This window comes from Neodiprion pinetum, chromosome 1, assembly GCF_021155775.2.
Source record: "Neodiprion pinetum isolate iyNeoPine1 chromosome 1, iyNeoPine1.2, whole genome shotgun sequence".
NCBI lineage: Eukaryota > Metazoa > Arthropoda > Insecta > Hymenoptera > Diprionidae > Neodiprion > Neodiprion pinetum.
Genome location: NC_060232.1, coordinates 38,944,584 through 38,957,223, shown reverse-complemented (window position 1 = coordinate 38,957,223; position 12,640 = coordinate 38,944,584). Strand labels below are relative to the sequence as shown.

The 12,640-nt window shown below is 43.1% G+C and overlaps 2 protein-coding genes across 2 annotated transcripts; one reads left to right on the top strand and one right to left on the bottom strand.

Annotated features, from left to right (window-relative positions):
• Window positions 1-5,191: 5,191 nt before the first annotated feature.
• On the top strand, window positions 5,192-8,323 carry LOC124217784 (proclotting enzyme). Its single transcript, XM_046623847.2, has 6 exons — window positions 5,192-5,483; window positions 5,981-6,303; window positions 6,588-7,060; window positions 7,157-7,431; window positions 7,630-7,775; window positions 7,871-8,323. The coding sequence occupies exons 1-6, from the start codon at window positions 5,372-5,374 to the stop codon at window positions 8,021-8,023; spliced, it is 1,482 nt and encodes a 493-aa protein (XP_046479803.1). The 5' UTR covers window positions 5,192-5,371; the 3' UTR covers window positions 8,024-8,323.
• Window positions 8,105-11,763, bottom strand: gwl (serine/threonine-protein kinase greatwall). Its single transcript, XM_046623836.2, has 3 exons — window positions 11,334-11,763; window positions 8,801-10,766; window positions 8,105-8,457 (listed from the first exon to the last, which is right to left on the bottom strand). The coding sequence occupies exons 1-3, from the start codon at window positions 11,523-11,525 to the stop codon at window positions 8,411-8,413; spliced, it is 2,205 nt and encodes a 734-aa protein (XP_046479792.1). The 5' UTR covers window positions 11,526-11,763; the 3' UTR covers window positions 8,105-8,410.
• Window positions 11,764-12,640: the final 877 nt, after the last annotated feature.

Sequence of the window (12,640 nt, the reverse complement as noted above, 5' to 3'; positions counted from 1 at the left end):
TATATATATATACCTACCTATCTGCTTGCGCCACGGATTAATATCGAATTTAATTAACAATGTGCTGTATGATGTCGGTCCCGAAATGGTTTGATTTGTTCGATATTGATCCGCAATTTCGAAGGACGTGAAAATCAAGATAGACATACTTAACCGCGGATATATCTGGACATTCTTTTTCTTTTACCGTTATTTAAAGCCTGTTAAAATTGTACCGCAAAATCTCTCAAGGGGTGGTCGAATCGTCCTCAGTCTTTGAGTAGACTATATCGGGTTTCGTATACGTAATAAGATTCTTTGTCTCCTGCTTCAGTTGACGATAATTTTTGGTTAATTTTATTATAGTGATGATTATTATTATTTTCATTTTCGTCCAATTAATTACAGACGGATTAACGAATAACGAAGCACAGTCGCTTATGAGTTTGAATGCGTAAATATGTTTTGTTTGAATTGCGAGAGGCCAAGTTGTGCCAGATGACGATTTAAAGATGCCACAAATATTAATAGGTAATGTTAAGGGGAGAGCGAAGAATGTTTTTGTATCATGAATATTATTGTTGATTGGTTTGTTTCTATGCAAATAAGTACCTGAAATAATCGCTTTATTGATAAGTAAGCAAGGATAGGTAGGCACAATGTTAATAGGTATTAAGTGATATTGATACTATGTAATATACATGAAGAAAATATCTATACAATAATATTATGTACCTACCTACATCATGTCTATTCGTTATACTTGATATTCGTACATACGCGCATTATAAAATGGTAACAGCAGTCACAGTTTACACGCGTGGACGAAGATTTTCAAATACCCTGACAGTTGCCATACTCTCCCAAGTTTGAGCACCAGAAAATATTGCGTCGAGGTGCAGAAAAAAAATTAACTTTTTGACCATCTTATCACTGAACTGATAACTTTCAAAATTCACTTTGATTTCTATGATCGAATAGAATGGAGAACTTCAACGAAGTATCGGCGAAGTGATGGCGCCTGGTTGATGACGACCCGCATTACGGACAGCCATCGATGGTTGCCTGCAAATGGGACTTGCAGAATAATTAAGGTATTATTTCACTTTACAAACAATTGGAGAAATCGCACTTGTGTGTTGGAATATTGAACAAAAAAATTGGTGAACAATATCTAATATATTATCGTTGCAACGACAATATCGCTCGGCGTCATTTTAAAAATACAAATGATGCCGAGCGATAATTTAAGAGTTAGAATGTTGATTCAAATATTGATAAAATCAGATTTAGGCGAACAACAATTCGCTTATTTTTTACCGTTTTATTACCTAGCTAATATAAAAATCACCGTTTAAATATGAATTTAGGACCAAATTTGCCAATCTTCACGATAATTGGGATCGGTTTTAGCCCGTGTTGATTAAACGAGTCACAGTTAGTCATATTAGCCCTCGAGACTAGAAAGACACCGCACATATAACGTCTAATACGAATAGCAACTATTTGTACTAAGATAATAAAAATTTTGCAGCGGAAATACCAGCGAGACGTTTCGATATGCGGTGCGAATATGAGTAATTCAGCCAGTCTTTGCAGGCTATATTCTGTTTGTGAAAAGAAAAAAAAGAAAAAAAGATATGGACAGAAACTACGAGAGGTGAAAAACCGATACGGTATCTGGGGACCATTAATATATGCGAATATGAAAGCAGAGTTCAGTTTCTTGGTGTAGAGGTATGAGAAGGATGTGAAAACTAATTGGCTTGGCGGTACAAGATTTGACTTATGAGCAAACATCTACAATAAGCGGATCATGGGTACCGGGAATCGAAATAGGAATAGCAAAACACGATCCGGTCAAATCAGACCTGAGCGTATCTTTGTGGGCATCCGATTCCGTGGAGTTTGAGAATAGCCTTATGAATATATATTCAAAGTGCTACTTACTATAGCACGCAATCTTAAGGAGCGCTCACACCGTATCCTCTGATTTGAATAAAGGGATCATTCATACGAACGAAAGGATCTTATTCGTAGTAAATAAACGAACGCAATATAAAACGGGTTGCGAGTCCAGAAATTATCAGTTTTATTTGTTTATGAATGTTTTAGACAACGCAACTTGAAGCTCTAACAGTATACGTGTATATCCACTTGTACGCGTCACTGTAATAATAACGAATATTTATTTCTTTCACGTACCTTATATAATGGACATCAATTATCTCCGGAACGTTAATCAAACACAACTACCGAACGGAACTTTAAAAAGGCATTAACGTTGCCGTCACCCGACTAGGGCTCAAAAGTACCGCCGTATAACTTCTTTCAAATCATTAACAGATCGGCAGTCTGTTATATGTATAGCAGAACGGGAAGTCCCGATTTACGGGAGGAAACTTCCTTGGTCTCTTTGATCTGGCTGGAGGAATCGATTATTACCGGTTGGCGAATGACGCAGCGGTTGACCGCAAAGAAAATTATGCTTATCCCTACTTGACACAAATTATCAATTTGGCGAATATCCTTTCACCGCGATCGTACGTACCATAAAACTAGAATAGCAAATATCGCGAGCTTAGCGATTCCCAGAAGTATAATCGAGAATGGGCAGCTCTCCAAGAAAACTGCACGATCGCCGTCGTGCGCCTTCCACTTCGCAGTCGATTTCTATCTGCTAGTCGTAATATCGAATGCAGTCGGCGTAGAACTTGGGAACCACGATTCTTCGATCAGAGTGAGTAATCCGGAGCTGCTTGCGTACCCTGAGGTGCATAGTGAACAGCCCAAGCGGACGTGTGGGTTCATGGCGCGTTCAAAGACGAAAACACGTACGAAGACGGGCGTGTGTGGTTGGTCAAATGGCGGGCTCACGTACCCAGTGGGTGTTACGACCTTGAGGGGGCCGATGGCCCGATCGTAATTTCTAGTTTTGTACTTTAATGTCGTCCACGTTTCAGAGGCTCGTGACACTTCGAGGATGGACACGCCCGCCATTGTGGAGGGGTTCTGCAAATTGCAATGAAATTGGGTTCTTCAGTCCGTTGATCGAGTATTGTGAGAATATCAGGATAAGATCGTCTATTTTTCACGCAACTTTGACACGCTACAAACGATTAAATTACAGGCAATCCTGATCTCCCTTGCAGTTTGTCATCGGCTACGTTTGATTTACGTGCGGGTGACCCCATGGGACTAGATATATAATAAAGAAGATTGCAATTTCTGAATAGAATGTTTGATGCCAAGCCCGCAGCTTTTACATTCTCTGCTGACATTTTATGGCGCTTTGAGCAAGATTAAGGGCCGTGGTTGTTTCGTTCTCCGGGCAAGTTTTATCTTACCGTTAAATTGCTTGACGTCAGCCGTTAGTTTAGAGTAGCGAATGAAATATTTTAATGAAGAATGAAGTTTAAACCTAATAAGTATGAGACAACCTTCCCCAAGAGGTAATCAAATTAATCGAACTATGGTTTTTTATAGAGCCGGGATCTTCTGAAAACGTGAGGGTCGTGTTGCCGAAGTGGCTTGACCATTAGATCTCAAATGTACGAGCATCGCTAAAGCGTTGCCTGATCGGTTAGAAGTTTGTGAAGCAAGTTGGTCATGTACGATATCTTAGACGCTGTGGAATTTGCAAATCCGTAAATTTATCTTTCATATTTACCAGTATAATCAAGAGCCAAAAATAATAGATAGATAACACTTTTTTCCCGTCACGTTACTCGTTCATTTTCCAGACTTGAAATACCAGAGATTTCGTAAGCTTATTCAAAATACATTGCGTCCCGGGTCAACGTCACCTTGCTCCGATTTGCATTTGCGTCGTAATGAATGTAGCGTGTCAGCTACATTGGGTATGATGATGGTCACGGCATAGTGCTAACGGATTCTTTTCACTCACGGGAATGCTTTGCTTTGTAACTGTAGGACATACTGATAGGTTCAATAATGATATTGGTTCACATAAGATTACACCGTAACAGGTAAAGATAATATATGAAAGGCTCTAAGAGCATAACGGAGATCGACATTGTTCGTCATATCTCAACCTCGGGCCATGGCGTGGGATGCGAAGTTTTAATGGATTCGCAATTTCGCCCAGTTATAGTGTCACTCGCGTCTGCTCGAGTTATCGGATTAACTCCGGTTCGAACGGTACTCTGAAAGCCGAGTGAACCTTGTGTATACCTCTTTGTTATTTTCGACGCTGAACGATCCGAAGATCGATCCGCTGGAGATTACGACTATAACTCGCCGATCGTGCAAGCTTGTCGTAAAGTATTCCAGAGCACTCGGATACTTCTTTTCCCAAGCACATAACTTGTAAATAATGAAAGAAAAACATCGGCCGATCTTCAGACCGGTGCCCAAGGGGTCAACGAACCAAATCAAATCCCAAGTGGATGCAGTAAGGGCAAGCGACTTCCTTCGGCCGAGACCGCGGAATTCAATTTCGGACCTACTCGCTTTCACCGAATAATTTTCGGCGCCCTCAAGTCCGGTTTGACGAGTTGCACCGTAGTCTTGTTTCCCAATCCCTTCCAAGACGTTCGCAAGGTTCGCAACACCTGTGCACCTAAAGGCGAATAACCCTCGCACGTTTGACCTTTGCATGGCGACCAGTTGCAGTGAGACCTTCGAAAAAGCCCTCGCGGGCAAGATTTTATAATAACAGTTGACAGGGTCAAGTTCAGGTTTCTGTAAGGACTGTACACAGGGTATAGGGAGTCTCGGACTCGAGGTGAACGCCATCGACTGGCTAGACGAACCTGCAGGCTATTACCGTGCCTGCACCCTACATGCGATCCAGTTCGCAGCTACAAAGGCTAATTGGTTGCACCATCCACCGGGTTGAGACCCGCCTAGCAATGCCGGCGTACAAGTTCATGGCCGCTTCAAGGACAACCGATCACTCTTCTCCTTTATGCTAAAGACAAAATGCATTCCGTTACGGCGTCACTGGTGGCCGGATGCCAAAAGTTAAATTGACACAATAATTCTTCGGCGCCATCCGATTTGCATATCATGCACTTAGCTGACGAATCTCTGTCTAATCCCCAAAGATCGATCGCTGGGATAAAGAATCGCGACACGGCAAAGATATTATGGGAGTGAACTCTACGTGGGTCGGGGAGCCAGTTGCGGCCCGGGGGCCCCGTCCTCTCGGGACCAAGAGGAGGGCGCGCCCGTTATAAGCTCGAGACACGGGTGGTTCCTCAGCTTAGTGACGATCCGTGCGGCACCCGGACCCTAATTCGTATCGTGCTCCTCTGTTGTTACTGTGCTACCAAAGAATTCGTACGTGAGAAATCACGCCTCCCGGTTCCGTATCAGTGTCAGGAACACCGCATATCAGCCGACGTCTAGGAGATCTGATACCGCAAACATGCGCAAGCGTAGACTGAAATTCTCACTGGCCACTGCGGGGTGTCTTTTTTTCGCACTCCTTTGTCGCGCAGATACCGATTATCTCGAGGATGACTCCGTCGTCGTTGAAGGTAAGTGCGATTTACTTGCTCATGGCAAAGTTCGCTGAACGCCGCCATTCCTATTTATCTATGCAACGTGCGTACAAACAGCTCGCGGAATTTGCTGTTAACGACTTTATACGGCGTCGAGCCACGATCGACGATTAACAAAGACTATCTTCGAAGATCTTTCGCTGTTTTGATTGATTGTTATTCCTTGTCCGTGTACTCGGAGGCAAAAATAACACCATGAGTACATCATCGATCGAATGTTCGACGGTTACAACGCCGAATGCCACAAACATTCGTATACGAGAGTCAATCTGGTATCTAGTGGTTTGAACAACCACGTGCGGAGATGTTTATTTCCGTCGATTCAGCGTTAAGTCACTCGGCACAAACCGCAAAGAAGGTGCTGCGCAGTTATTTATCCTTCCGAACATCGTAGGAGTGATTGTGAGATCACTTTGAGGTTCTCGACCCTGCCCACTATCAACCAAGTCGTTTTTATTTCCGTTCCTGACCAGCTGCTCAAGACGGAGACTTGCACACTCGAATGAGCCGTGCGCTACCCTGGGAGCGCGATGCTGGACCCGGTTTCTACAGCGGAGCCCCTTGCCTAACTTCGAAGGGTGAAGTTGGTCGGTGTACGACGTTTAGAGAGTGTTATCCGTACTTCAAGGTCCCCGACCTAACTGCATTCGACGGTTGGATCCTTGGCGTTTACGAGACATGTAACTACGTGGATCCCGATGGCCGCATGGCGTTCGGTGTTTGCTGCTCGAATCCACCAGTCATACCCATCATTCCACCCGACGCCGGAAATGTCCCTGTCGTTGAAGAGACACAGGTAGGTTACAACGTACGATCATCACACGTTCGCCTCTAGGTCACGGGCACAGAGCATTCCGACACGTTCGTTTTTGCGACGGTGCACCCGGATGGAGTCCGTACACGAACACCGTGTCCGTATTGTTAAACATTAAGAGAGAGTGTTTCGTGTTTCACTTGATTAACAGGCCATGCGGTACGGATCATAAGGTACCGTTTATGGTATTGTGCGCAGTTTGCAAATCGTGTCTCAGGATGTCATAATGCAGTCGGAATACTATTACACTCGCTTTTCAATTCCAGGTTGGTTCTGCAGATTCGGAAAAGGAGAAACCACGTCCCCCCATAGCCTCGTGGCCACCACCGATTCCAACCCATCCACCAGATCACACGATTCCACCTCTTCCGACTCATCCGCCATCGCCAGGATTCCCTGCAGTCACTACTCCAAGGCCGCCAATCACGACGACCAAAAGACCCGGCGCCACAACGTGGCCAACCAAGAGACCATCCTGGTGGCCCACCACACCAGTCGCACCCGTTAAACCACCCTCGTCACCGGCCACAGTTGCTCCAACTCCAGGAGGCGGCGGAGTTCAAGCGTATTGCGGATCCAAGAATGGAAATCAGGACCAGGAACGAATAGTTGGAGGGCACAGCGCGGACGTCGGCGAATGGCCGTGGATAGCTGCTCTTTTCAACATGAACAGACAGTTCTGCGGTGGATCCCTGATCGACGAGTCGCACATTCTGTCCGCCGCCCACTGCGTCGCACAGTAAGTAATTCACTTCTTGATCAGAGTGTAATCCCGAAACGGTAACTCGTTACGTGACAGCAACCTTCATACGGATGATCCGATGATCATTTTCAGAATGAGCTCATGGGACGTTGCTGGATTGACGGTTCGGCTTGGTGATCACAATATAAAAACGAACAACGAGGTGCGCCACGTCGAGAGACGGGTACGTCGCATCGTTCGGCATCGAGGATTCGACTCGCGAACCCTTTATAACGACGTCGCAATTCTCACCCTCGATAAACCCGTAGCTTTCACCGAGCAAATACGACCCGTCTGTTTACCCTCTGGGTCACAGTTGTACTCTGGAAAAACTGCCACCGTAATTGGCTGGGGCTCGTTGCGAGAAAGTGAGTTGGATAGCAATTTCTTAACACCTCATTGCTCATCTTCATGTAGGTATTCATAAAGCATGTAAAAGTTGTGTATGAATCTCTTTGACGAATGATCGGGTTGTGCCGGAGTCCGCCTTTCTTAGCATTTCCGTGAGCGTCACTAATCGACAAATATTCCCCACTCTTTACATAATTTCTTAACAATGCAAACAGGTGGTCCTCAGCCAGCTGTTCTTCAGGAAGTTGCTATCCCTGTATGGACTAACTCAGAGTGCAGATCGAAGTATGGGGCAGCAGCACCGGGCGGTATTATCGAAAGTTTCCTGTGCGCAGGAAAAGCTGCAATGGATTCATGCTCCGTGAGTATATTATCACAGATACAAAATCTTTGTTACTTTTTGTGCTGCTTCATTTGTGCGAAAATATGATAATTGTTCGATTCTCACTTGCACAGGGTGACAGTGGCGGTCCTCTCATGATTAACGATGGCAGATGGACCCAAGTTGGTATAGTTAGCTGGGGAATCGGGTGCGGCAAGGGTCAATACCCAGGAGTTTATACTAGAGTAACTCACTTCCTACCCTGGATTCAGAAGAATCTTAAGTAAGCCAGCAGCGTATAAAAAATTTATTCCCTGGATTGACGGTGGGGTGGGAGCTTTATCAAAACTAAATACACACACGGTATATCTCGTAGCGAAATATGGAAGCGAATATAATTTTTCTTTTCAATGACAATTCCGTGCTTCGTAAGCGTGTATATACGTAATAGGTATACAGCTCAATTTCATCGCCAAGGCATAACAGTCGTGAAAAAAGGCTAATTTTGTAAGTCGTAATAAAATACTTTTATATCATTATGCATATCTACGTACATAAAGGAAATAAAATAAAATTGTACATCCCGACTGTTGGTTGACTATCGTTCAACCCTTTGTTCTTCTTCTGCAGTGCATGAGCCGCAGCAACTCAGTTGCCATTCCAAATATTCTTGGCTACACATCACAACTGCTAACAGTAAGGTGCTGCAGTATATTTCGAGCTGTAAGTTAAAAGACATCAGAATACATGTTACTGAAGCAAAACTTCAAAGAATAAAATTAAAAAGAGTTATGTTTTCATTTCAAGACATAACTAAACAGTCACTTTCAATATTAACTAAAGAGTTGTTCCAATCAGATATTATTCTGCAGTTGATCATTCTCAATAAAGAATCGAAATGCATATTGCACAGTACATAACTCGAATGACGTTTTAGAGCACACCGCGTGACTGAAGTAAAATAACTAACAAAGACTAACTTATTATCAGTCCTGAAAAACTTTCTGTTGACAAATAGTTGGATTGAAAAAAAAAAAACCAATAATATGAAATAAAGGACATACCTTGAAAATAACAGGTATCATAATTATCATCTGGCTGTGGTATAAACGGTGGCGTCGCACTATGTGGTTTATCCCATGGAAAATCACTGAATAGAGTCATAGAACGAACCTCGACTGCTGAAGGTCTGGTTAATGGATCGAGAGTTAGCAGAGCATCGATGGCCTCCATTGCGGAAGCTGATAAGGCCTCATCCTCTGTTGGCCATGGAACGTCCCGAGCCAAAATATTGGTAAACACCGCCTGCGGTGTCTCGTCGTTGAAGGGTGGAATTCCAGTGCAGAATTCGTATAGGCAAACCCCAAGTGCCCACCAATCGACAGCTGAGCTGTGACCCTGCCTTAGAAGTAATTCAGGTGCCAAGTAATCTGGTGTGCCAAGAATACGGTCGTCTGACCGCGACGACAACTTTCCACCTCTCCTTACCGACTTTGGAGTTCTGTATGGCGTATGACTACCGGCAGATGTCCCTGGGGTTTTAATAGGTGAGATACCTGGATGGTCGTCATCTGTACCAAGCTGTATGTCAGGTGCAGACCGAGACGTTGATTGTGGCAACTCAAACCTGGTTGTCTTGATTAAAATTGGTTTATCGCTCTCGCTTGCCTGCCGATGTTCTTCCAATTTAGGGTGCCGATGAGTATGATTATGATTGTGGTTCTGGAGGTGATCCCTGCCATTGCCATTGTCGTTGGATTCGTCATCTTGAGTTCGTCTCTGCTTTATGGAGGAGACTGGAGTACTGAATGCGACGCCTCCTCCGCTGCTGCCCGTCCCTTCGCCATTCGTTACCTTAGCAGTAGTAATTGCTGGATGTGGGGAGACGGCACGGGAAAATGACGTCCCTCGATTCTTCCTTTTGGGTGTCGAGTTGACCTCTAGACCAAGAAGATGAATTTCCTTGGTCAATCCTGTTGCTGCAGTAGCAGTGTTCCTCTTTCGCTTTGTTCCTCGGGTAAACGAGATCTGGCTACTGCTCAAAGGACTTGTGTGACTGAGTTGCTTATTAGGCCAATCAGCCTCCAGCGTTGAATCATCGTCTTCAGTCTCTCCCTTGCTGCTATTCACTTTAACAACCGAACTTGAAGCTTCACAGGTGTGAAAACTGCTACCAGTGCTGTTATCATCGCTCTCGCCTAGCCCCTTGGAGCTTGTACTGCTGTCCGTATTATTACCGTTGGCTAACCGAACATCTTCTGCAGATTGAAATAGTGTGATTCCAGAAACTTGGCAGTAGTCACCCGATGCCCCAATCGAAGATGTGAATGAACCGCAACATCGTCCACTAGTTTTTGAACTGTTATTACGAAGAATTTGGATAAGGTTGGTGGCTGGATTACTCCTCTGACTCGAATCCGAAATATTTGCCTCAAGGCTCGACTTCTGGCCTGATCCAAACGACAAGTGAGAGGTAAGCGACAGTAGCTGGCCAGGAGTTCTGGTAAGGAGACTAGGTGTGCAATTGACAAGATCAGATATCTCGAGGTCCCTCTGCATTGCAGGTATTCGACTAAGTCCAAAGTCCGTTAGTTTTACATGACCCTCACGGGACAGCAGCATATTGTCCGGCTTCAGATCTCTGTGCACGATACCATGGGAGTGAAGGTACTCCAGAGCAAGACAGACTTCTGCCGTGTAAAATGCTGCCATGGATTCTTCCATGTAACCGCAATTCCCCAATAAACTCTTGAGGTCTCCACCCACCATGTACTCCATCACCAAATAAACACTGCTGATCGATTGCAGGGAATAAAACAGCTGAACGCAGTATGGGCTGCGTGTCAAAGCCAAAGCGTTTCTCTCAATAACTACCTGTGATGCCATGTTCTTATTTATCATTTCATTTTTCTTCATTACTTTTATGGCATACATTTGCTCTGGATTTGTCTTTTTGTAGCCTAAAAAGACTTTTCCAAATGCACCTCTACTGATTGGCTTGACAATTTTAAAATCCTGTATTTCCGGCACCTGAAATGAAATATTTTTCATAGTAGTTAGTGGTCTGTAATTAATATTTTTCATTGCGTCGAATGGAAATGCATTGAATATTAACTGGACTACAGGATGTACATAAGGATGTGGGTAATCGCAGAAGCAGTCCAATAAATCATTATCCCAAGTCTAGAGCAGTGGACAGTAGGAAAATAAATAGAGTCAAACGAAAATCAGCAAAAGGACAGCAACAAGCAGATTATATAGCAAAACTAATTTATAATAAGATCCCAATAAATTTAAGAGATAGCAGCATTCAGTCTTGGAAAACTGGCATAAAAAAATGAATATTTGATGTGTGATAAAGTATTGACACCTTATACTTAACATATTTACTACAAGATATGCAAATTGAAGATAACTAGACAATAATATAATTTAACAGTGAAGAGGATGAATAAACTCGAAGCTATAAACTATAACAAATTGTTTTCAACAAACTTTAGTTCCAATAATCCCTTAACATTAATTTAGTAACTATTTTTATATGGATACTTATTTAACTAGACCGTATGAGGTTTGATACATTCTTATGAATTTCACCTTGGCTGTGCAATTGACTATTTTTCCGATAGTATTGAAGATTGAATTATCTATTTGCTTGACATCTGACTGCGGCGTGAGCTCTCCAGGCCGTATCACCGATTCTTCGAGGGTACAGGAGCTCGAGGTTTCTGTGGTATCAATTTCGTCGCTGAACGGTTGACCCGGCATCTCTGTCGTCGAGTTTTCCATTTATTTACTCGGAAATGTACCGTAAAATAGGTCCAGCTACTGTTTGAATGACGTTAACTTGGTAATGTAACATATGTGGCATTTCTATGGAAAGAAAGCAAATCCTGACATCCTAACTGTGACAGTCAAGGTTCAATCATGACTAGAAGACACATCAAATTATCAACATAGTTCCGCAATTTGTTGATTTAACATCTGGAATACGCGGGTCAACGCGACGATCGGTTACAACCATAGAAGCATGAGGATAGAGTGTGACAGGCGGCTCTGAACGTACCCGCCCTTACAGAAAGAGATGTCTTGAAACCTGCCTTTATCCGTAGACTGGCGCATGCGCAGTCAAGAAAGTAACTTGTATATCGTCGTGTCTAACTAGTCAGCTGCGAAGGCAGACCATTTGATAATGTCTCGTTTTGTGAGACTCATACTTCGGAGGTTCTATTCTTTCGTGAAAATAAGATTTCTTACGTCCATGTGTGTGAAATATCCTATGAAGGATGTGTATGAAAACAGCCTTCGGTACGAGGAACCGACCGAATATCAAATGTAGTCGATCAAGTTATCCATAACGTAGCTAAAAGTGAAAATTTAAGCGAAGATATTAAACGAAGATATAAATCACGATTCCACAACTAATTACAAGCCATCCATGCATGTCATTGCTATTTGCTAAAAGGACCAACCACGATTACACAGGTCTGCAAGCAAAAAATTGCGCAGGCATTATTACACCATTTCTTATAGATTTTTACGCTCTGAAACCGGAAAAAACACTCAAAAAAATCCATCACGTCCGGTTTTTTCTTAAAGTCGTCTTTGCAATTTCAATTAGACTGAAACTCTCGTTTAACACGAAATCTAGAGACTAAAGAATAAATATAAACAGGAACAAAGAAAATGAAAAGCGGAAACCTGTTCAGAGAACTATCAAAAAGAAGAAGAAAGGGTTTCATAAGGAAAAAGAATGAACACGGAATGTTAAGTACATTTAAAAGAAGTATTGTTCAGGTGCATTGAAATGAAATGGTGGTTTTTTCATTATTCTTGTATGCTTTTGTATGCTAATACGTTGTATTTTGCAAAGATGGAGTGGAATGGAAGTAACTTTTGGATTT

What these genes read in the sequence shown, in the direction of transcription:
- gwl (XM_046623836.2), bottom strand. Translation starts at nt 11,525, where the DNA reads ATGGAAAACTCGACGACAGAGATGCCGGGTCAACCGTTCAGCGACGAA. An exon ending in TAGTCAATTGCACAGCCAAG is followed by an intron (nt 10,767 to 11,333) that starts GTGAAATTCATA and finishes ATTTCATTTCAG; the next exon opens with GTGCCGGAAATACAGGATTT. An exon ending in TGATACCTGTTATTTTCAAG is followed by an intron (nt 8,458 to 8,800) that starts GTATGTCCTTTA and finishes TTTAACTTACAG; the next exon opens with CTCGAAATATACTGCAGCAC.
- LOC124217784 (XM_046623847.2), top strand. Translation starts at nt 5,372, where the DNA reads ATGCGCAAGCGTAGACTGAAATTCTCACTGGCCACTGCGGGGTGTCTT. An exon ending in TGACTCCGTCGTCGTTGAAG is followed by an intron (nt 5,484 to 5,980) that starts GTAAGTGCGATT and finishes GTTCCTGACCAG; the next exon opens with CTGCTCAAGACGGAGACTTG. An exon ending in CTGCAATGGATTCATGCTCC is followed by an intron (nt 7,776 to 7,870) that starts GTGAGTATATTA and finishes TCACTTGCACAG; the next exon opens with GGTGACAGTGGCGGTCCTCT.